General features: G+C 36.4%; 1 protein-coding gene across 4 annotated transcripts in view; it reads right to left on the bottom strand.

The window, feature by feature from the left end:
* Positions 1–22188, bottom strand: part of PARD3B (par-3 family cell polarity regulator beta) — a 416855-nt gene that overhangs the window by 166972 nt on the left and 227695 nt on the right. For 2 of the 4 annotated variants that reach the window (XM_069022266.1, XM_069022267.1), the window contains 5 exons: positions 21330–21459; positions 15612–15711; positions 13431–13546; positions 5630–5650; positions 1827–1871 (listed from right to left, as the gene is read on the bottom strand). In XM_069022266.1, coding sequence (XP_068878367.1) covers positions 1827–1871; positions 5630–5650; positions 13431–13546; positions 15612–15711; positions 21330–21459 — 412 coding nt within the window. The remainder of the gene's footprint in view (positions 1–1826; positions 1872–5629; positions 5651–13430; positions 13547–15611; positions 15712–21329; positions 21460–22188) is intronic. The other 2 variants (XM_069022270.1, XM_069022269.1) reach the window with 1 other exon arrangement.

The following is a 22188-nucleotide window of genomic DNA, read 5'->3' on the forward strand; positions in this document are numbered from 1 at the left end:
TTCCAGAAAGCATAGAGTAAAAAGGGACCAGAGAAAAAGAACACCGTGTTCTTGAACAGACCTTTAAATTAAATATATGAATGGAAAAATGAGGAAACCAAAATTGCAGCTTGATTTCTCTTTATGAAGCATTAGGAAATGGAACATAGGGAGCAGGAGAAATGTTTTCCAATGGTATTTGAACAGTGAAGTGGATAGGACCAACAAAAATAATTTACACACCAACCCTCTCAGAAGTTAGCTAGATTATTTTATTCCTAAAGGGGTAAAAAAAAAAGAAACAACTTGAGGAATCTTTGTATCTATTCCTTGGGTGATCTGTTGGCCACTGATTTTAGTTTATGAAGGAAGATCTTAGGTATATGTAAGAGATCTGTGAGGAATAAGTAAAGCAAACAAGCCAAAGTTCAATAAACATGGGTCCACATGTTCATATAAAATTTGTAGGTGTCTTCAAACAGAAAACTTTTCAAAGTCAGTTTTCAAGAATCTGCAGAAGTGTGCACAAGAAAGATCAAATGCTACTAAAAATTACATTATAAAGCTTAATGTACCTACAACAATTGATTGCCAAAGAGTTATAATCTCACCCCTCCAATATTCTTTGATAGCAGCGAATTCCATTGATCTTTGGTAAACTGCATGATGTTGCAATGTTTGTAGTAATTTTTCTGAACAGGGAAAAGCCCAAGGGCAACACCCCCAGCTTCTTCAAGTTGACAAGATCATTTCTTTGAAGCTTTCACATTCCCGAAAGAGAAACTTGGAAGAACTGTTTTTCTTCCCAGGAGTGATAATATTACAAGACATATGAACTATTCCCTGATTCAGAAAGAGAATCCAAGAACTTCACAGGCTTAGGAAAGATGCCAAAAAAATTTAAAAAGAATTTGTCTACTAAGTTCAGGAAAAAGTCTTCAGATAAGGAAAATCCACACCAGAGAACTAAAGAAGGACACCCAGTTGTACAGAGAAGGAATACCATGAACAATCAGGAATCTCACAGCTGACCTTCCTTTACATGAATTCAGCCTCTTAGATCTATCAATAGAGTGGAAAAAGGCATGTACAATGTGCTACAAAGGGGCAGCCTGAAACTTCAGGATTTTCTAACATCAGAAGAGATTGCCGAATAACTGAAGTTTTCTAGGAAGTTTAAGGTTTCTCATGTCAGCTTACCCACAGCTCATGAAAAATTACAATCTTACGTGACATCGCCTTGGAAGTTTTTTTAATACAACAGCTGCAAGTTGTACAATACCATGGCATGGTTGGTGAACTTATTTGGTAAGCAGGTACAGTAATTACAGCACTATGGACTAATTTTCTTTTATTATTATCACCTGAAAAGTTTACGAAAAACCAAATTATTTCTCCTGCACAATGAAAGGAAAAGCTATAACACTTTTTTTTACTCTGTAGAATTTTTTTAGTGTTGTCTTCCATATTCCTGGTAATGGAAGTACAACTCAGAGCAAGAAGAGAAAGCAAAGAAACATTTGTATTTCTCAAAGTGTGTATTGTTTAAGTCTCTACACTCCATAAGAGACACTGCACTTCCACTTACTTGAAAGTGCATTTTCTTCAATTTACAACACCTGTACTGAAAAATAAAGTTAAAACTCTTCCTGAAAATGACTTGGCTACATACACTACCTGGTTAAGAGCAATCCCTAATTCATCATCGTTCAACCTGGAGTCAGTGCATACAAAGTAATGCCTCAATTGGCCTCTTCTTCACCACAGTTTCTGGAAGCTGATTTCATTTACTGCCCATACTACTTTTAAGTTGCTGACTTTTTCTCCAAAATAGGAGGACAGCTTACCCGATTTGTGTCCGGCCAACAAACCAACTTTGCTTTCATCTGCCACTGGAGAAATAAAAGAAAAGACACAAAGATCAGAAACTTATTTAAATTCACAAGCCTTTGAAACACTGTCAAATTATTTCAGACACAGCATCATGAATCTTTAAATTATAATAATCTGAAAAAAAAGCCTTTCTTTACCTAATCCCCATGGGGTGCTTCAAAGTCCAAATATCTGAATCAAAGCCCTCTGAAACCAATAAAAGGACTACCAGCAGTCCTTGTGGGTTACAGATCAGGACCTCAGCACTTACACACTCAAAACTGAGTTGTCAGAAGAGCAATTGCACTTGTAAATAACTCATCTTGCCAGACAAATCACAGGGCATAGGAGAGTTGTAACATTTGCAGATCAAAGACCTCAATTGTAAAAAGAATCCAGATGTGGAAACCTTCCCATCTGCAAGACATCTCACTGCCTCACAGGACCTCTGCAGATAATAAGGTCTCCCAAACACTGATCTTTTTGAAGGCTTATGCATGCTTTATATGTTATATTTTATTTTGTCTATAAATTGTAACTTTGAAGTATTTCACATCATCTTATAAAGAAAGTTGTTTGCAGTAGCAACAGTTTGCAGACAGTAGTGGAGGAGCAAATTCTGAATGTAACAGGAATTAGAAGTTCTGTTCAGTAACTTCAGTTTATCATCACATATCTCAAGAAACTAATTAAAATACTCTCCTGGAGGGCTGAGGGGAAGAACCAATCACTATTTCTTAAAACGAATTCTATGCAAAGAAATGGTGGTAAATGTAATGTTAGGGACGATAAAACAAGAACAGGAAATGAATGTGAGGGTTGAAAGCTTATCCTTCAACTCTGCCTGCCCAAGCACTCCCTTATAGCTTGCCTTAAAACATAATCTCTTTATATGATAAAATAAATTGTCAAGTCATACCAAAAATTCCATAAATGCAAACTTAAACAAGCTCTGTATAGCGGTCATTATAAAAAGTTTACATAGAGGGTTATCTGTAATGATACAAGAACCTGCTATTTTCCACCCAGGAAAGAGCAGTACAGTAGTTACTGACACTTAGGAGTTACTACTGGGAAAATAATCACAGTAAATATTTTCTTTTATTGCCTCCCCACTTGACATTTAGGGAAGCTTTTACCCTCAAAAATCAAGATTCAGGACTGGGATTCCCAGCTGGAGTCATGAATCCACAAATGACCACTGTATCTCTTCTCTACTTCCGTGATCTAATTGTCACCTGATTATCAGCAAACTGACATAGTGTAGAGTTTTTTTGGGATGACAGTGCTAATAAGGTAAGACTAATTCTGTTTGCAGCATTATGTAGCGATTCTGCTAAAAATGGCAATGGGACTAGTAAAAATTAGAAGTGCAAACAAAACTCAAGGAAGTTCTTCACTCTTTGACCTTTCAACTTTTTTCTAGTCCCTGGAAATGATAACTATTGAACTCCTTGCTATGCAGTTTGATCCCATAACACAAAATGACTGGACAAGGGTTTAGGATTTACTATAAGGATAGTTCAAACTCGTCTTCCTCCTCCCTCCCCTCAAATTTCTCTCTAAGCAAAACAACTGTGGAAAACTTTGGTCCTAAAGATTGGTGCTCTGACAAGTTATGATTGTGTGAAAACAAGGGATTATAATGGAAACTGATTCACAACCTTAATTACAGCAGTCACTAATGGCAACCAGTATAATGTATGATAATTACTTAAAGCAGGTAATGTTACAGTACATAGGAACTTTAGAAAAAAGACAAAACCCAAGGTTCACAGTATTTTTTAAAAACTATGCTGATGACTAGGTTTGCCTGAAACTAAGTTTTATATTATTAAAAGGGATAAATCCATTTAACATAATCATACTTTACACACCAGCTTCACACACAAAAATTAGATTTTAATACTGGAGGGAAAAAAGGAAGAATAAAATGATTAAAAAATGAAAAATAATCTTACCAAAATACAAGGTTAGCATTATGAGTTTAAGCACACACATGCACAAAAACTGGGAAATGCAAATATTAAAGTTCTATATCAAAGTTTGAGCAAAATACGTGTGCACCTCCACAGGGTAGTTTTTCATTTCATGGGTTATTACGCTTAGGCAGGGCCTTCTAGGCTGGCCATCTTTCATTAGACTGAACAGGAGTGGCACAGAAAAGTCCACTGGAAAAGAATCCCATTCCTTCCCTTGTTTCCCCTGGAAACAAGGAGAAGACAACAGGAAAAAAAAAAAAAAAAAAGGAAAAAAAGAAAAAGGCTAACAGAAAATAAATACTTTGTATGCCAAGGTTGAAAACTTTGTAACTAAAGATTTCATTTAGGAAGTACACTGGACATCCTGTTACACAAAACACCATTTGAAAACACTTCTTTGCACGTTGTTCAAAATTGATACAAACATTCAGTTATGACAAAAATAGTCTCTCTCTAGTCCTTGGTCTTTGAAAAAAGACAAGAACTAAGAGGAAATTTATTTTCTAAGATTCTACTAGTGTTAGCCAGTCTTTGTAGAAAATCACCTGAAAGATTTTAAACAAGGAAAAAATACCATCTACTCTTAGAACTCAAGTTAAAAGAATTCTAATTATTTTAACATGAAAAAGTAATTACTTTGTAAATAACTGAAATATTTCAGCTCAAAAAGATCATACTTGGGAATGCACAAGTAACTTTTTATGAAGACACTAGAATTACTGTATATTCTTGAGCCAGAATTATTAAATGCATAACATCTCAAAAAACCCCAAAACCACCTAATTTGGGGACAGCAAAGAAAAACCTCAAAAAAAAAAAAAGGTTAATACAAGAGAATAAATAGATTCACTAACAAGAAGACACTTCTCCTTAATTTGTGAATCAAACAAATACTTCACATTTTGAAAGGTCCCTGGAACCCCAGGGATTGTTAGTTCATGAAGTTATTAATCTTTGTCTGTAGAAATCATGCCAGCTCTTTTAAAGTAACATCTATTATTTAGGAACCACATTTTCACCACAGAAACCAGTTATGCATTCACCGTCACTACTCAAAGCAATTGCTGAAATAAAAATGAAGAAGTTCTACAGCTACTTAATAAAAACATGGACATTTGGAGGCCTAGAAAGACCACAGATTATGCAAGATGGAATATTACCAAACCAAACAAATCTGTCCAGCTGATAGCAAACAACTGACACTTTTTTTTTAAACTACACCAACAACCACTAGAGAGGGTAAGAAACCCCATCTCTCTATGCCATGAATGATCAGAATTTTTTAGTATTTCCTACGGTAATATTCCGGAGTGCTGTTTTGCTTCAAGAAAATAAATAGTATTGTTTAGCAACAGTAAAAGCACCCAACGTGCCTTCATGTCCTTCCACGTACATGTTTTGACTGCCATTTCTGTGCCCTGCTCAAGGTAGCCATTTGAGTTGTGTGACTTCCAATTGTTTAGCACACAACCACCTTCTGCACCTCTCAAAGTTTGCCTCAAATAAGTCCAGGCTTACACACAACAATCTAGTTCCAAACTGTGGTTTAGAGAAGCACAAATCAATGCTGCTGCCAATCATGATAACCAATTTCCCTCCTTCTGCCCAGTTCAATTGCTGAACTAATACATTACTTTTCCCCAAACGAAAGAGTTACTACCGTTCACAAGGTACACGGTGCTGCTTAAGGGACTCTATTGTGAAGGATCAGTTTTGCACATTGACCAAGAGCTACTAAAAAATCTTCTAAACATGCAAAAGTCACATGTGTTTCTGCTGGACAAACTGACACGTACCTTTGAAGACCAGCTGCAGTTCTGTGCTCAGAAAAGAAGCAAACAAGGATTAAAATTACAATTAATGAGGAATAATAATACAAGATACTGAAACACAAAAGAATTTCCTAAAAAACTAATTTCCTAACAAATACCTTTATTAGTTAACAGGAAGCCAAATATAAAATTTCTCATTGTACATGAATCAATCCATAAGGGCTGTATTCCCAAACTACATATATAAATGATGCTTCTATACTTTTCAGAAGCCATCAGTTTCTATGGTAAAAACACATTATAAGAAAGCAAAGCCTCAGACGGGTCACTGTTTTTTCCTGGTATTCTTACCCAGCCCTTTCATCATAATGAAGACAGTGCATCATCAATTAATTTTAGTCAGTGATAGTGCCAAGGACATAATTCTCCTGCCAGTTTTATTTTCTGGGTGAAGCATTTCCCCATCGAGGAGCGGCATAAATCACTCAGAGAAGTGGTGTCAATTGTTGTCTCACAACCACCACTTAGAAAATGCCAATTTCTGTTCTAGGTTTGCCCTGAAGTGCTGCATACAAAGACCACAAGCTAAAATCCACAGTAGCAATAAAATGTGTGTATCAGAAAGGGCAAACTTGCACTGTCTTAAAATATTTTCCTTCAGTAATTCCCTCTCCTCACCTGTCCTTCACATAAGGGCTTTTATTCTGGGGTCACCCAGATATCCACCAACTACTCACTCATGAAGGTTTAGGAGTCCTTAATAGCTTTCTGTTCAGTGTTGAAAAGCTCTGAGACTACCAAAGGCTTTGTACAAGGGCCAAGGAAAAAAAAAAAAAGGGTAAACCTTTTCCAAAATGGCATCTAACACAATATTTGGGATGCCCTGTTCAGCACATTCAAAGGCAGGAATAAATCACACCCAAACCAAGATTCTGGATTCTTTTTCTCTCCCATACAAGGTTTTCTCTAATTAGATTTTTCAGAACAATTTTGTTAGAACTGATTTAATACTTCGATTCAATTGTGTTCGGAGAAGATCCCCAAGGGATACATCTTGTGTGTCAGCACATGAGAATGAAAGTGCTTAAGCTTGCATTTACTATTACTACTGCTTGTTGAAGAACCAGCAGTACAGTTGAGGCTGTCCACTGGGCACCATTTAGGTTTAAATGGAAGTTTTTCTCATGGCAGAAAAAAACATTGTTTTACAATTTCCCAGCCAGCATGATACAAATTTCTTCACTTTCTTGTAGTGCCATAACTACTCGTTCTTGAAGATTACACTGTTAATTGAGGCCATCACGGCTTCTTTTACACTTTTGTTGTCTTTTCTAATCCTCTCTCACCTCTGTTCCAGAGAAACCATACTAGGCTAAAACTCCCCCGCTGCACGTCTTCCGCATGTCATTAACACTTCTTCCAAATTCCTAGGGTTAAACTACAAGTTCCTAATGTAATCTGTCATTCACTGATTGAAAGCATTCATAGGGAACAGATTTAAGACAAAGTTTAGACAACATATATTTATACCAGTGTTCTTAAAAGTTACTTCATTATCATCTTTACCTTCTTTCTTATAGTAGCTATACATTAACTTAATTGCTGTTTTCTCCCCCAACACTTTAATAATCTAACTGCATTAACAGATCCACTCAAACTTAACACTAAAGCAGCCTAAAAAAACCACCTCAAGCATGTGTTACTACGTTCTCAGCTGTGTCACCATTACAGCTCACGCAATGCTCTCAGTCTGCTCCACAACAAACTTCCTTGCGTCTTAAGATGATTTCTACAAAACCAATCCAGAAAGTTGATATTCTCATCTGCCCACTTCTGCCTTTATGCCACAACTCACCATCCCCTCAACTGCATCAGTGCAGATTCGGTGTAAAACTGAACAACAAAATTAACCTTGTTAAAAGCCTCTCTTCACATACAGAAAAAACCTAATTTCAGTCTCATTTCAATTAATTTAACAGTGTCCCTATCACTTAAGAAATTATTTTGTTTCATTCCTGACTTATAGATCTTACAAACAGAAATTTGAAAGTTATTTAAACTATGAAAACTGCATCATGCTCATTTGTAAAAATTGATTCTGCAGAGTACCCTCAGAAAATCTACATCTAATCTGACAGTACTAGAAAGCAACTCATGATGTAAGTTAGAATAATGTTAAAATATCTTTTAGCTCTTGATACCAAAGACAATCACAGCCATAAGCAATATAGTTTTTCTTAAACCTGTAACATTTTTGTTTTTGAAAAGTCTCTCTTCCAAAAATGATTTGTTAAATTACTGTCATAAGCCAGGAACATTGAAAAGATTCTTAGAATTCTGATCCGGCTTCTCCAATTCCTCATTAATGCTCTAACAAACCTAACTAGCTCCTAAATCCAGTTCTGAAATTGGTTTCAACTCAAAGCAACTAAATAAATGTATTGCATACATACGACATGGTTAACAAAACAATGACTATAAAATACCAAACTACTTTTTGTCCCACTAATACCCCAACTCTCACTAGGGACTTCCCAAATGTATTCTCTCAATTGTATCTGAATCCAAACATTGCTTGAAAGAGCAATCTTCATTAGCTCTGTCTGGTCCTCATTTGGTTATGTTTTGAGATATTTATTTCAGTTTACAGAAATTACACTCAGAGTAACAATAATCTGCTTCAGAGCAAACCATGAAGCAGGTAATAGCATCTTGATTGCATTTCCCACATCCTTCTGGATATTGGACACAGGTTTCCTTTGTTTTGAGGCATTTTAGAAGTATGAACTGTAATCGAATGCATCCCTTCACTGACAAAGAAATTAGCATTTAGTTAAATACTAGCTTCCTTGCAGAATACTCCATACCTTATACCTTGCACATTTACTTGCTAATTATTCCTAAATAAGTAAGTTGACCAATATTTTAACAAATGTGCCCCAAGGTTAAGGGACTCCAAGTATGTCTAATGATGTTTCAGCAAACAATATTTCACTCACATTTAAAATCAAGTAAAGGACATATCCATTTCTTCAGGCTATAGAGCTTAATCAGTTAAAATTTATGGAGTTTTGCCTTTGATGGGGAAAAGAAGAGGGAATTAAGTAGCACCTTGGGATAGTGGTCATGGGTTATTAAAGCAACATCCTCAAATAAAAATCCACACAGTACTTTGCCTGAATTGATACACAGCAGAATTGCTATATATTCATATGATTCAATTTCATGTTGCTTCAGGTTAAAACAAGCCACACTTTCACGTGTTTGCATACAATTCCCATGGCTGTAGTTTTTACAGTACATTTATGCACAGCCTAAACCACTCCCATGCATAAAGATCTATGGAAAGTGAGGGTGTTGGAGATAAGACATCTTCTTTCCTTTCGTTTTCATAGAGCACGCTGATTTACACCTTCCAATACAACATTAAAAAACAATTTCACATTAACATTACAAAAATTACCTTTTTAATATCATTAAAAAAACAAACACTATTGAAAATGGATTCTGACAAAATATTATATAGAAATTCTTCTCTAGAGAACTGTGGTAATGTAAGTGAAAATGTGTGTATAGAAGGTTGTTAAAGGAAAGGGAAAATCATCCTTCCAATGACTTATTTAGAAGCCATTGATATCTTAATTTTTAATCTGCTGTTAAGTTTTAAAAGAAGTGTTCCAGTTCAATGGGAAGGGAAAACACAACATTTATTTCCACCTTTTTGATTTTGTTTTGATTATTTTTAACACTGTGCTCTAAGCACAAGTCCAAGCTTGGCATGCAGGGCAACTCTGGTTAGCACAAAGTCAGACTTTGGCCCTGCACAAATTCTTGAAGTCGCAGTTATAAGGGGGATCTTTGCTTTGCTAACATATGGGTGACCATGGCTGAAGAACAAAAAAAATATTCAACTGAGAGGATGTGTCAGGTGCCAGGATCAGCAGAAAAAAACAGGGGCCTGTGATCTTTTTATCACCACCTGTTCAAAATAAAAGTAGGCAAGGCAAAGAAATATATACCATAAGACTCAGGATATGAACTCTGCCAGTGATCCAGAAAGTGCTGTCAGTATCTCAACACAGCAGCAGGGAAGAACATTAAGACTTATAGCTGACATGGAACTAATCTGTAGCCTATTACACTGAATGAAGCTGTAAATTTTGAGAAGCATTTGATCACTGTGGAAATGATGGATGCTAAAACAGGGAACCAGTCACCCTGCCCCCATACACTCTGCATAAGGACATCTGCACATATGAGGCAAGTTCTGTTCGTATCTGCAAAACCAAAAAAAAATATCATTACCACTTTTTTTTTTTCTTAATTTCTACAACAGTAACCCAATGACACATGCCATTGATTTTTATTTTATTTTTTAAAGTAGGTTCAAGCAAAAACTAACTCATCTGGAAAGAAACTGAGTTCTTGAAGTACACCAACTTCAGGCAATGCTACTTTTGGGTTCATGCTATCTGTGAATTGGGCAATTAAGACTTGTGTCAGTGCATAGGACTCATGGCATGACAGCCTAAACAACCAGGTGGCAGTGGTTTATGCCCTCTGCTCCTGCCCAGCTGCCCAACCAACAGTTCAGACATGCATCAAGTGTCAATAAACTCCAGCTGCCCCACTGGCAAGTAACCTACAGCTGGATGTGCCAAGTTCCTTTCACTGCAGGGTTTGCTCTGGAGAGTGACAACAACAAATTGATGCAACATGTTAGCAGTACTGAACACTTTTCCACCCATCCTTATTACCTCACATTATTCACTGAGGATATTAATTTATAGCAATTACTATTTTGTAAATAGGTATGAATGAAAAATGAATGAAAAGCAGGTTAAACACTCAAAGGTTTCTGGGCCTAAATATATATAAAACTGAAAGGATAAACATCAGTGTTAAATGGGTTTCCACTGTGAACCTGTGTATATAAACTAGTCTTTACTTAACAGATTTGCCTCTTGTATATACGTCAGCCCTCATCAAAGCCAGGAAGATCCTTACTATACAATTTCACTAGCTCCCTAATTTAATGAATTTACTCTTTTCACATAAGATTCACAGTCCATAGTAACATCTGGATTTTCTTCTGTTTAAATGTTCTCTTACCCATCTTCAATGATCCTTCAGATGGTGACGTCATTTAGCAATCCGTGCCTTACCTCATAATTAGGCAATGGATGCATTATACACATTTCAGGGTGAAGTAGAATGTTTCCTAATGCCCTGTATTAGACCAGTTCTGTTGCCTACTGAATCTGTGATTGTCATTCTGGGTCTCTCGACCCAGTCTCTAAGTGATTTCACAGATCTGTGGAGACACGTGATTCAGAGACAATTTGGTTTAAAAAGAAAGAAACTGCATCTAAATCACGTGTTCTAAGGTCTCAGAGCTCCCCTCCTGGACTCCAATTCTCTGGTTTTTTTCTGTTCATCATGTTAGATTTATTTTTAAAGGGACTGACAGAACTTGAGAACAAAAGAAAAGTAGTAAGTGGACAGCATCCCATGACTCCTGGATAAATAGGGCTTAGAACTTTTCAAAGAAAGGACATCTCCCCTCTGCTACCAAATTAGCTGAAAGATGACTTCCCTCTTTCCTTTTTTTTTCAGTAAACAGTGCACTGAAATCAGTAATGGGTACACGGCTGCATCTTGGGATGAGAAGTTACTATTGGTCATGACTGCAGTTAAGTAAGAAGCAAGCAAAAAACCCTAAGAAATAACTTTGTTTTCCCAAAAATCCATCCTGGAACGTGTATTATATGAATGTTCTATTTGGAAGAACATTCTTGTATACCAAACTCTTGGGATTTTATTTGTATTTGAAGCACTGTATATTGCAGTTACTTCACTTGAGATTTTCATGTTTCTGTTCCGTTTCCTCTTCCAGACAGTAGTTTCTGCTTAAAATCTTTCAAAAAGTGGTAAACCAAACATGGTACTTCACTGCTTGCTAGAGGAAGACTGTAAAAGGCCCTAGCTTTCATCTTCCTCAGTTTCATTATTTGCCAAGCTATGTGCAAGGAATTTTACTTCATCTATTGTTATTTATAAAACAATATGGTGCAGATCTTTCATAGTCCCTCCAGTTCCTTACATGACTGTCTCAAGTAGTAGATTTACCTTCACATACCCAATGAGACTGGTTATCACCCTTTTTATTTTTTACTTTTATAACACAAGTGGCATTTTCAACAGTAACTTCTACAGACAACAATTTTTGAACAGCCTAAAAGATATATTTGTATCCCATTTTTATTTTATTTTTGCATCCAACTGTATTTTAGTTTTTAGCCACCATCATTTAGCAACTCATATATATTCTCAAAGGATTGCTTTTGGGTGTCAAGAGCAGATTGTGTAGAGAATTTGAAGTATGAGTTACCTGGCAGCTCTGAATATGCTCTCATGCACACTCCCACTGCCTAACTCTACACTGGGTGCTTATGAGCATTCTTTCTTGGGAGTTCTGTGGGAGCTGGAAGCAAACCTTTCTAAAAGATGACTCAGTAAAGTTGAACATTCATTTTTCTAGTAGACTACATATAATTTATGTTTTGACTCAAGTCTGTAAATTCAACCATTTTTTGAGAGCACTTTCATTCTTAAAAAAGTACCCAATCCATTACTCTTCATTAAAACAGTGGAACAGAAGATGAAAACGACTTATTTCTGGCCTGGTCATGCAGTAGTGTTATAATTCTGCCTTAAGACCTTCCTTAAATTAATCATATCCATTCTTATGCATTCCATGCATTAGTAACTGTCTGGCTTTCCTTACATGCCATTAGAGGAGTACACACACTTAATGTTACATCAAAATATCCTGTTAAGATGACAATAAAAATCAACAATACAAAACCTAAGACCAGTCTGGAACATTTCAGGGAAAAATAACCCGCAAGGTAAAAAAAATCCACCTTGAAAATATATATGAAATTAATTGCTTTCTATTAATGGTGTACAAAACCTGATCCAACAAAGCACACAAATCTATTGTTAAAGATATCCTAATGGCAGTCCTCAAAGTTTCCCCATCAACACTGGAATTTGAAATAAAACCAAAACAAACAGATAAAGACTGAGTGTGGCCAAGAAGAAGCAAAATGAAAAAGAAAACCTTATCTGGTTTTTTTTTGAGACTTAACAAGCTTTCTTGAACCCTCATTAAAGCCTGGCTTGGTTTTCAGCTGCAGTAACGCTTCAATCTTCCACCTGCAAATGCTTTCCTGGTATTGAAAGAACCTTTTACTTTCTGCTTCACCCCCCTGCAAGATTTCCTGCACTGATGGGTAGAGAACCATAACCTTACACTCTTCAAGCATTTATAAAGACCTACTGCAACACTTTGATTGCTTGTGTTTGTCATTGTCAATGAAGAAATAAACAACTTGTGTTAGGAATGTTTCCCTTTGTCCAGTGTAGTTTTACAATCATTTATATTCTATGAAAGAAATTACTTTTGTGATTGCTGGTTTTGCTTTATATTTTAGGCATACAAAACTTGTACAGCAATTCTTTCTGCTCATTTTTCCATCATTCCCCCTTTTCCTCAGCTAGGATTTCAATACAATGGGCCTTTAAAAAAAACCAAACAACAAAACCCAAACAAAAAACCAAAAAACTTTCTTCAGCTCCAACAGAAAGGGTATTTGCAAATAGCTGCTAGAGGAGGCTGACCATTGTTCCCATCACTGCAGCTCCTCTGCAGAAGTTACTCCCTGATGTTAGTGTTAAAGAAACAAAAGCAAGAAACAGAGATGGTGCAGATGGGCTAAGGCTAAAACGCTGACCTGCATGTCACCCCAGCCCTTCTTACCCAGATCCATGCTTTTGGAGGCTTTCAAATTAATTGATTCAGACTGCTTGGCTGGTGTCAAAGATCTGAAGTTGATGTGCTGATCTGTTAAATGCATTGCTGAATTTATGATAGGGCTGTAGGGAGAAAAAAAGTTATGTAAAATATCAAGGTACCAGTTCAAACCACAAGTGAACTAATTAAAGACTGCCCAAATATACATGTGTTTCTTCCTCCAGTTGCTTACAGCATGCATTTTTAAAATCAGATATTGATTCTCAACTTCCTTTTCTGAGACTTAACACCTTCAGTCACTTGGTTTTTCATCACAGATGGAAATATAAATGTGAATTATTAGTTATAACTTTCTTTTCATTTTGCTAGTTCTATCTAACCACTGCATTTCCAAATAACATGCTACAGAATGTTGGAGAAATACTGACAATGTACCAGGATCAATTCTACTTCATCTGCTAATATAAAATTATTTTATAGCCTTGCACCACACTTATGCAGTGGCCAGAGGTCTTTTGGAGCATGCTATGACTGAAGAATTCCAGGGTTTTGTGGTTTGGTTGCTTTGATTTTTATTTTGTTTTGGTCTTTTTTTTTTTTCATTCTTTTACTTTAAGGCAACTTTCTAAACATTTCAAAATTGTACCTGAGTGAAACTCCAAGTAACTTTCAGCTCAAAGTGCAACACCTCAATGCAATCTGAAATCTTACGTGTCTCTTTTTGATTAGAAAAAGAAATTATTCTTTTAGGGAGTCCTAAGCAAAAAAGCAGTTCGAAAAATAAAAATATTTATTTCCAAATTGTTCAAAAGGTTTAGATTTACACTGCCAAAATACTTTCCTAAGTATTTTCCTATGCATTTTGTTGAAATGCAATTTCAGTGAAATCCATGTGATTTGATAGAGCTGTTCAATTTCAAGAGAACTTAAGTTTTAAATGGAAAAACAATACAACACTGGAAAAGACAAAGGGCCTGTAAATTCATCATAATTTTAATACATCATCAGCATTTAAGAGAATGTTTTTCTCCTAGCTTGAAGGAAAAATTAGGAACAGATTCTAACAAACAACTGCAGTTGTGAATGTAATGCAGAATATTGCATTGATCTGAGTAGACTTGTTTGTTTATCATGTCATACATACCTGCCTAGGAGACCAGAAATAACAAAATTATTCTAGTGTAATTACTCTGTGTTAGCAAAAAGAAAATAGTTATGAAAGTTTTGTATGAAGAATTCAAGGTATCCATAATAAAATGTACCTACTCTTTGATACTACATGCAACCAATCACTTAAGGGTAGTGGTAGTTTTTACTCACTCATGTACACAAGGACAGACACATAGCTAAATTTTTAGCTGAAATGCATACGTTCTTAATATCATGGCTGTGGATGCACGACTATCAAAATTGAATACACAGTAAATGGAGAAACAATGTTCAGCATTGCATTTCAACATCATCATCAGGACTGGTTGCATTCATCATCAGAAGAGGTTGAAATTATGCCTTTGATTTGAATCCTGTGCTACTTGAGATAGAGAGAGTATGAGCCATGGTGAACTTCAACATGTTTACACTTTTTTCTGCACCTCCAGACTTCTGTATTTACTAAGGAAATTAAAGCTTATACGTGCTATCAAGCATGCCAGGCTTTGCAATAGTATCTGAAAAATCTACCCAATACCTTTACAACTGGGGAAGTGTTCATTAATTTTTCTCCTACCCATTTCAATGTTCAGACTTACCAAAAATTCATTTTGTAACCTCAAGAATATCTTTGGGTGACATAAGGAGATTCAGTTTCTTACAAACTGTGTTTGGCTTGGACTTTGAGAGCTTTACAAGAATTCACACTGTATTTACACATTGCACCCATGGTCCAGTTTTAAATTAACTTTTTTTTTAATTGGGATTATGCTTTGGGATTCTTTTTGTTTCACTGAACACAAGATGGGTATCATGGATAGCAGGCATACAGCAGCTTATGTACAACTGAAATGATCGACACACTAAATGCTAAAATAACATTCACAGCTTATATTAAAATATCTTCCAGGTGACTAAAGAGAGTGGTACAAATTAAAAAAAAAAAAAAAAAGGTCATTTTATAATCAACTAGAACTATTATCACAGCCACTACTGAGCAATTAGTGCTGTAACTATTAAGAAGAGCTGAAGTCCAACCTGTGATTATAATCCTCATTCAGCAGATCCTCACTAGGATGTGGTGGGAGAGGTGGTGGGGTTTCGTTTTCACCATTGCCACGATCAGAAACTGGAAAATCTGAAATAAAATTTAGAAAGGGGTTAAATAACCTGCAGAAACAACTACATTACACCAGTTCACTGACTGATGACTGGAAGGCCTCAAGCAACGTTGAAGTAAATCACATATTATTCAAATCCCTAAACTAACTAAACTAGAATTAAAATCACACCAAGCAGAAAATACACCCCTTGGGATTTTCCTGAAGAGCTGATTTTCAGATTTGCATATATATAATTAAAGGTAAATATAGGGAAACTTTGTATTTATAGTGAAGTTAAGTGCAAGGCACAAATTGCTTTACTCCATTTTAGTGGAGTGCTTTACTCCATTTTTAACTTCTCTGTAGCTGCATCCGAACTGATTGTAGGTTCATGCTTTCAGTCCCTTTGATGGGGAGCATTTATCACCTTTCATGTACAGAAGAGAACCACATTTTCAGCAAAGACCTCAGAAGAAGAAAAATTTGTTATCCTATGGCAAGAGAACAAAGTGGCATTTCTTAATTACAGTCTTCACTTTCCTACCATCACGGTAACTCCTTCTTTACCTTTACAACAGAATTCAGCTAACACTAGAAAATTACTTTTTACAAAGACAAATACAAACTACTCAAACCATTTAGTGGTTTGCTAAGCAACAACACTTAAATACCTGCAATATTTAATAAGACTGCAGAGCTCACTGTAGGCCAGTTCATTATTGGCCTGTAAATTCACTTCTCAACTCAAAGGTATCATCCTAGAAAAAGTCCCTGCATTTTTCAATGTAGAATATGTCTTCACCCCTCCAAAACTTAATAGGAAACATGAACACTTCCTTGGGTTTTAATGGCAGGTAAGCAATCTAACAATAATGACATGCCACACTTTCATATGACCCGTTCTGTTGCATGAAATGTTGGCAGTCTTTTTGTACAGTTCTGTGTGAAAACAGTAGCCTAACCTGAGAGAAAAAGGGTCGAGAAGGAGGGATCAAAGGAGAAAACAACATATTATATTTATTTGATAAGAACACTGATATAGCAAACAAAAAAATATTGGGGAAAAAAACCCCAACAATTCCCCCAAAAAACCCAAAACAACCCCAACCCCCATAAACCCATGCTATTAGCTCAAGAATCCTATAAAATTCCTATTGGCTGGATAGCCTCCTAAAGGTGAGAATCAGAAGAAATAGCTCAAACCCTGTATCTCAGGAAAACTGTGAGCATCATCAGAAGAAAGTGAGGATAAGCAGATGAGGAGAAAAGTTTTGATTTAGACTTTAAAAAGTGATTGCCAGTTGGATGTAAAATACAGGTATGCTACCAAACACATACACACAGGCTTCTTGCACTGTGATCCCATTCTTTCAGGTTTGAACACAAGAACAGGAAACAAATGAAAAGTAAAAGGTGAGTTCTCACAGGAAAAAGAATTTAGAACAAAAGAGGAACTCATATGGTTCAGTGTGATACCAAATGTAACTACCAAAAGGAAGAAGACTATGAAGTTCTGCAAAAAGATTGCAGGACATTAGTAAGAAATGCAGGTGAAATTCCCTGTCAGACTGCAAAGTGAGTCTACAGGGAAGTAGGGGAAAACTCTTGAGCCATACAAAAAGGCTGTTATCGCTCTGGAACAGTACACTAGATGTGCACTGGATTGTTCTTTGAATGTATGCCTTATGAAGTCAAAGGGAGACAGTAATTTACAAGTCCAAGAAAGTCCAAACACCCCAACTAGAAATCAAGAGTTAATGGTGTGCCTTGTTAAGTAGAGCCTAAAGCTTCATTCTTCCTATCTGAAAAACAATGTAATATAATTCAGAAGCATATTGAAAAGAGAGCAAGCATAGTTGGACACAAGTAGAAAAATTTCTACAAGGCCCAGAGATTAGGAGCAATGAATGGGGACACAAGAGGAGTCTATGGAACTGCAGAAGCTATGCATAAGGTGAAAAGGAAGCTCTTGCTCTCTCATACACAGTAACAGCAGGCAACTGGTTTAACTATCTAGCAGCACACCTAGGACAAACACAAAGTAGTGTTTTTCACAGAACTGATTTCCATGAGAATGCTTTGGAAACAAAACTTTTAAAAATATTAAGAAATGTACCAAAATTTAGAGATGTATCAATGGCACAATGGCCCAGAGAGAACCTTAGTAGGTCCCTAAACCACTGACTATCCAAAGAGGAAAGAGATGCCTGATGGGAAAAAAACAAACCAAAACCAACCAACCAACCAACCCATCAAGAAACCCTAAAAAAACCCACCAATCCCACAAAAACCCCAACAAACTGAAAAAAAACCCCCAAAACCACACCACACTTACAGTGCGGTTAGCCTTTTTGAGCAGACTCCTATAGCCATAGCAAGAGACTGAGCATGTTGTGTAGTTATAGTAACTTAGATTCACAGTAATGGGTCATCATTTCACCAAGGCTGTTAGATCATGGGTTACCACTGGCATTTTCCTTGCAGTAAAAAAAGGGTACACACAGAAAAACATCAGACTTCCTTAGTGAATCGGAAATGATCACAAGGGATTACAGCTCCCAGTAAAATGGGAGCAGGAGCCAGAAAGTGAGAGAATTTAACCTAAGGAGCAGTCACTGGCTCCATGTTCAAAACCTCAGGAAGTGACCTTAACAGATCCAGATAAATCTAAGCACTGAGCAAAATGTATTTAATTTTCAGATATTAAATAGACAGAGAGTAAAAGAGAGAAACTTAGGCAGAGTAAAAATTGATTCTGTCTGTAAGCATTTACAAGGAAAACCTTGATAATTAAAAATGTCACTTCTTAATTTTCTATCTTGATGTTACCACAGATGTATGAAAACAGAGGTGCTTGTACAACCATGAGAATTTAGCAGTCCCTGGTAGTAGAGAAAGTTTGATTGTTTTACTGCTCAACCCAAGAGATGACAGCATTTTTCCTATAACTATTTATAACATAGGGTTATAAGAAATATATCAGAACCTCTAATGAAACACGTTCCAATAATCTTTCAACACCAGAAATGTAAAGCTGCTGGCACTAATGTATCAATTCTCAAAGAGGTTGTTCTAAAAAACACCGTGCAACAGCTTGGCAGCAAATGAAGTGAGGACCTGAAGGCAGCAAGTATTATTCATGCAAAAATAGAACAAACACTGGCATTTCAATATTGGTTCACTACCCCCTCCCCCCTTATTTAAATATCCACAGGCAAGACAAAATTTAATGTTTTGGCTATAAGCATTTTTCCCCAGACATTATTTTTTCTTGCTCATGTATAATAAAAAAGACTCTTAAAAAAGACAGCAATGTTAGCAAGCCAAGAAGCTTCAGTGTGTTTTTGCTGAGTTTTTATAAGAATTTTATTGGTAGGAGCAGTGAATGGTACTGGAAATAACTTATTACAAAACATTAATTAAGGAAGTGTCATTTTATGAAATGTAATACAGCTCCTGCATTAAATTCTTACATCAGATCCCATATTGTGTTAAAAATCTCTTCTGTGTTTTATTATTCTTTTAAAAAATGTACCAACTGCACTTCTACATTCAAGACGTGGATAGCACACTGTGAGCACGTATAAAGATCTGTTCCTGCCTGACACAAGAAGCTCACTAAGTTTGTGACTTAGACACACAACCAAAAGACACAAATCTCATAGCTGAGATAAAAGAGGGTTGTGCACAGGCAAAGTGTCTCACCCTTACAGATGCCTTGAAACACTGAGGACAAAACTTTGTAAAAAACAATGCAAAAAAAATTTTAAACCAGTGATGGGAGGAAATAAGTGACAGGCTCATATGGAAAGCAGAATGAGCATTAGCTCAAAAACAATTAATTCTATGATTTCAAAATAAGAGAAATATTTCTGCAATGTGTGACACTAGTGTAAGCCCGAAGTGTACTCCACCAAAACAATTTCATATCAGAGCTGTCCCACAGGCGCCCTGCTGCAAGTGCCTGTGCAGTTTTCCATTAAGATCACTAAAATTTTACTCATCAAATGCCAAATCTTCAACAGAAATTGCAATACAATACAGTGATACCTTGAGTAAGTGGTAGCAACTTCTTCATCATCCTGTCCACTGACTCCAGTTCCAGTCATGGCCATGGCTGTGAAGACCCAGCCATACCAAACCCTCCCTGTACCGGCAGCACTCCAAAGCTTCCTTTTCACATCTGACACATTCTCAGAATTCTAAGACCATCACATTTTTTTTGCTATAATGCCTTTTTACCATAATTCTTTAATTAGAAAGATGCCTATTTGAAATGATTTTATGACTCAGCTGCAAACTAGTCATCCTGATTTTTGGACCGCAGTTGTAGAATCCTTATCGGAAAGTACAACTCTTCCACATACTTTGTTTTGAATTCAAGTGACAGGTTAGCAGTTGCCATTCATCTGCATCAATGGCTTCAGAGCATTTGCTTTTACAGTTTTTAAGGAAGCATTTAAAGGTATTTGCTGCTTTCTGATATTTCTTTGGTAATGACTAACTCTACAGAGCAGGATAGCTCCAAGGATTGGACCCTTTTTGCCTGAAACTACAGAATGAGTGTAAATTCCGTACAAGAGAAACATAAGGTAGATCTAAACAAAGGATCTGATCTTTGAATATTTAAAATGCTTCAGACTATATCTAATTCTTTGCCTGGAGTCACACTGTCAAAATATTGAAGTCAACAAAAATAAGTTACCCCTAAATTCTATGGGAGTTTCTCTTGAGTTTTACAGATAAGGGCTCTTTGGTTTTGATTAAAACTACCCCACACAGTCATCACAGCAGCCTATGAAATTACTTTTTGCAGGCTACCCTGATTCCACAGTCGTCTAGGAAAGTGGGAAAAATCATGCATAATTCAACTACATCAAAGAAAATCTTTTTTTCCTACTGAAAGGTATTTAACCATGTGCTTGGCTTGAAGAATGAGAGCACACTTAAAAGGATAGGGGTCAAGACCATCTCGAATACTTAAACTTTTCAAATAACTAGTACCTTGCTGAGTCAGGAGCAAATTGGACAGATAGTACAGTATGCCATCAGAAATGAAAAAAGACAGGAAAAGAAGTGGCCTTAAACGCTCTTACTTGTATTCTTCCATATGCTCGCACATGTAGGCTTTCTTTGCACAATTTACACAATTACCTAATTCTTTTTAATGAGTTCATTAATATAATTCCAATTCGTAAATTAAGGGAATGGTTCTAACCTTTGAACAAATTTTACCTTAAAGTCTAAAATAGGCAAGTGTACTTTTCAAACATCATGTTTTAGTATAAATTAATTAAGCTTATAATAACCTAGGACATAATCTAAAAATTAAATGCAAAAATCATTGCGCTCATTAAAGATATATAGAAAATAAACATTTTGACAACATATATTTTGCACTCATCATTTGTTTTTTATCCAGCCTTACGTGTTGGGGCAGCGAGCTAGAAACTGTTACTTAAACTGGAATTTGTGCCAGGAATCTCATTCACAACTTCTGAGTCAGCTCTCCCACCCTCGCTGGATCTTCGAGCCTCAAAGTAACATAGTGTGCACTTACTCTAATTAACTGCTTTTGGTGGCAGTGGATTTCAGGAAACAAAACGACAAAGCACCCTCTGTCTCAGCACAGAGGAGGATATGTAGAGACTACCTTTTATTCCTTCCTGAGGACTGCGTGTTACAAATTGCTGGAGAATGGGATCATTGCGGCGGGAAGCAGCTGTGAAGTTATGACTCCCGTCAAAGGCTGATTTTTGAAAGACTCCCTGGTCCGAGCGTTCCTAAGGGAAAAACAGAACCACACATTGCAACACAAAATTTACACATACAACAATGCAGAAGAGCATCCATCACTGCACACAGTGCACAGACACAGTGTGATATAATGTGTTCACTGTATATTGCCTCCTCTCAAATGAGAAACTTGAGAGAGCTCTTCAAAATTGCTGTCTGGTTTTGCTGACCATGAAATAAGAACAATATCCAAGCAATAACAACCATTAAGAATGATGCACAAAAATGAAGACTTTTTTTTTTTTTTTTTATGACCCACAACTGGCTTCATTCAAATTCTCCATCTGGGAGGGCAGCTTGTGACATTGTCAACACAAGAACATGGGCAATGCCAATGGTATTTTTCTGCCAGCCAGCTGGTTCCCTTCTCCCCGAGACTGAGTGCATATGTTCTGATGATCACACACTAGAACAGTTTTGCAAGTAAGGAGTTACACCAAACTCCCAAATGCAGGTCTTCTGGCTAGCAGCTAAACAAACTCCTGTCACACCTCTAGTCAGCTTTTCTTTTGCGACATTTTCTACCCCCCCATACATGCCATAGCGCCTAATTTATTCTCCTGAGCAGTTGCTCAAAGGAAAAAAGTTGGGAAAAAAAAATATAAACAAAAATCACAGTTTCTAAAACTGGGACAGACCCAGCAAGACATTTCTGTACTCATTATTCAGGGAAAACCAAAACCCACACAGGGGAATATTATGGCTAGTTTTCAAAG

The sequence above is a fragment of the Aphelocoma coerulescens genome, chromosome 7 (genome assembly GCF_041296385.1).
Source record: "Aphelocoma coerulescens isolate FSJ_1873_10779 chromosome 7, UR_Acoe_1.0, whole genome shotgun sequence".
NCBI lineage: Eukaryota > Metazoa > Chordata > Aves > Passeriformes > Corvidae > Aphelocoma > Aphelocoma coerulescens.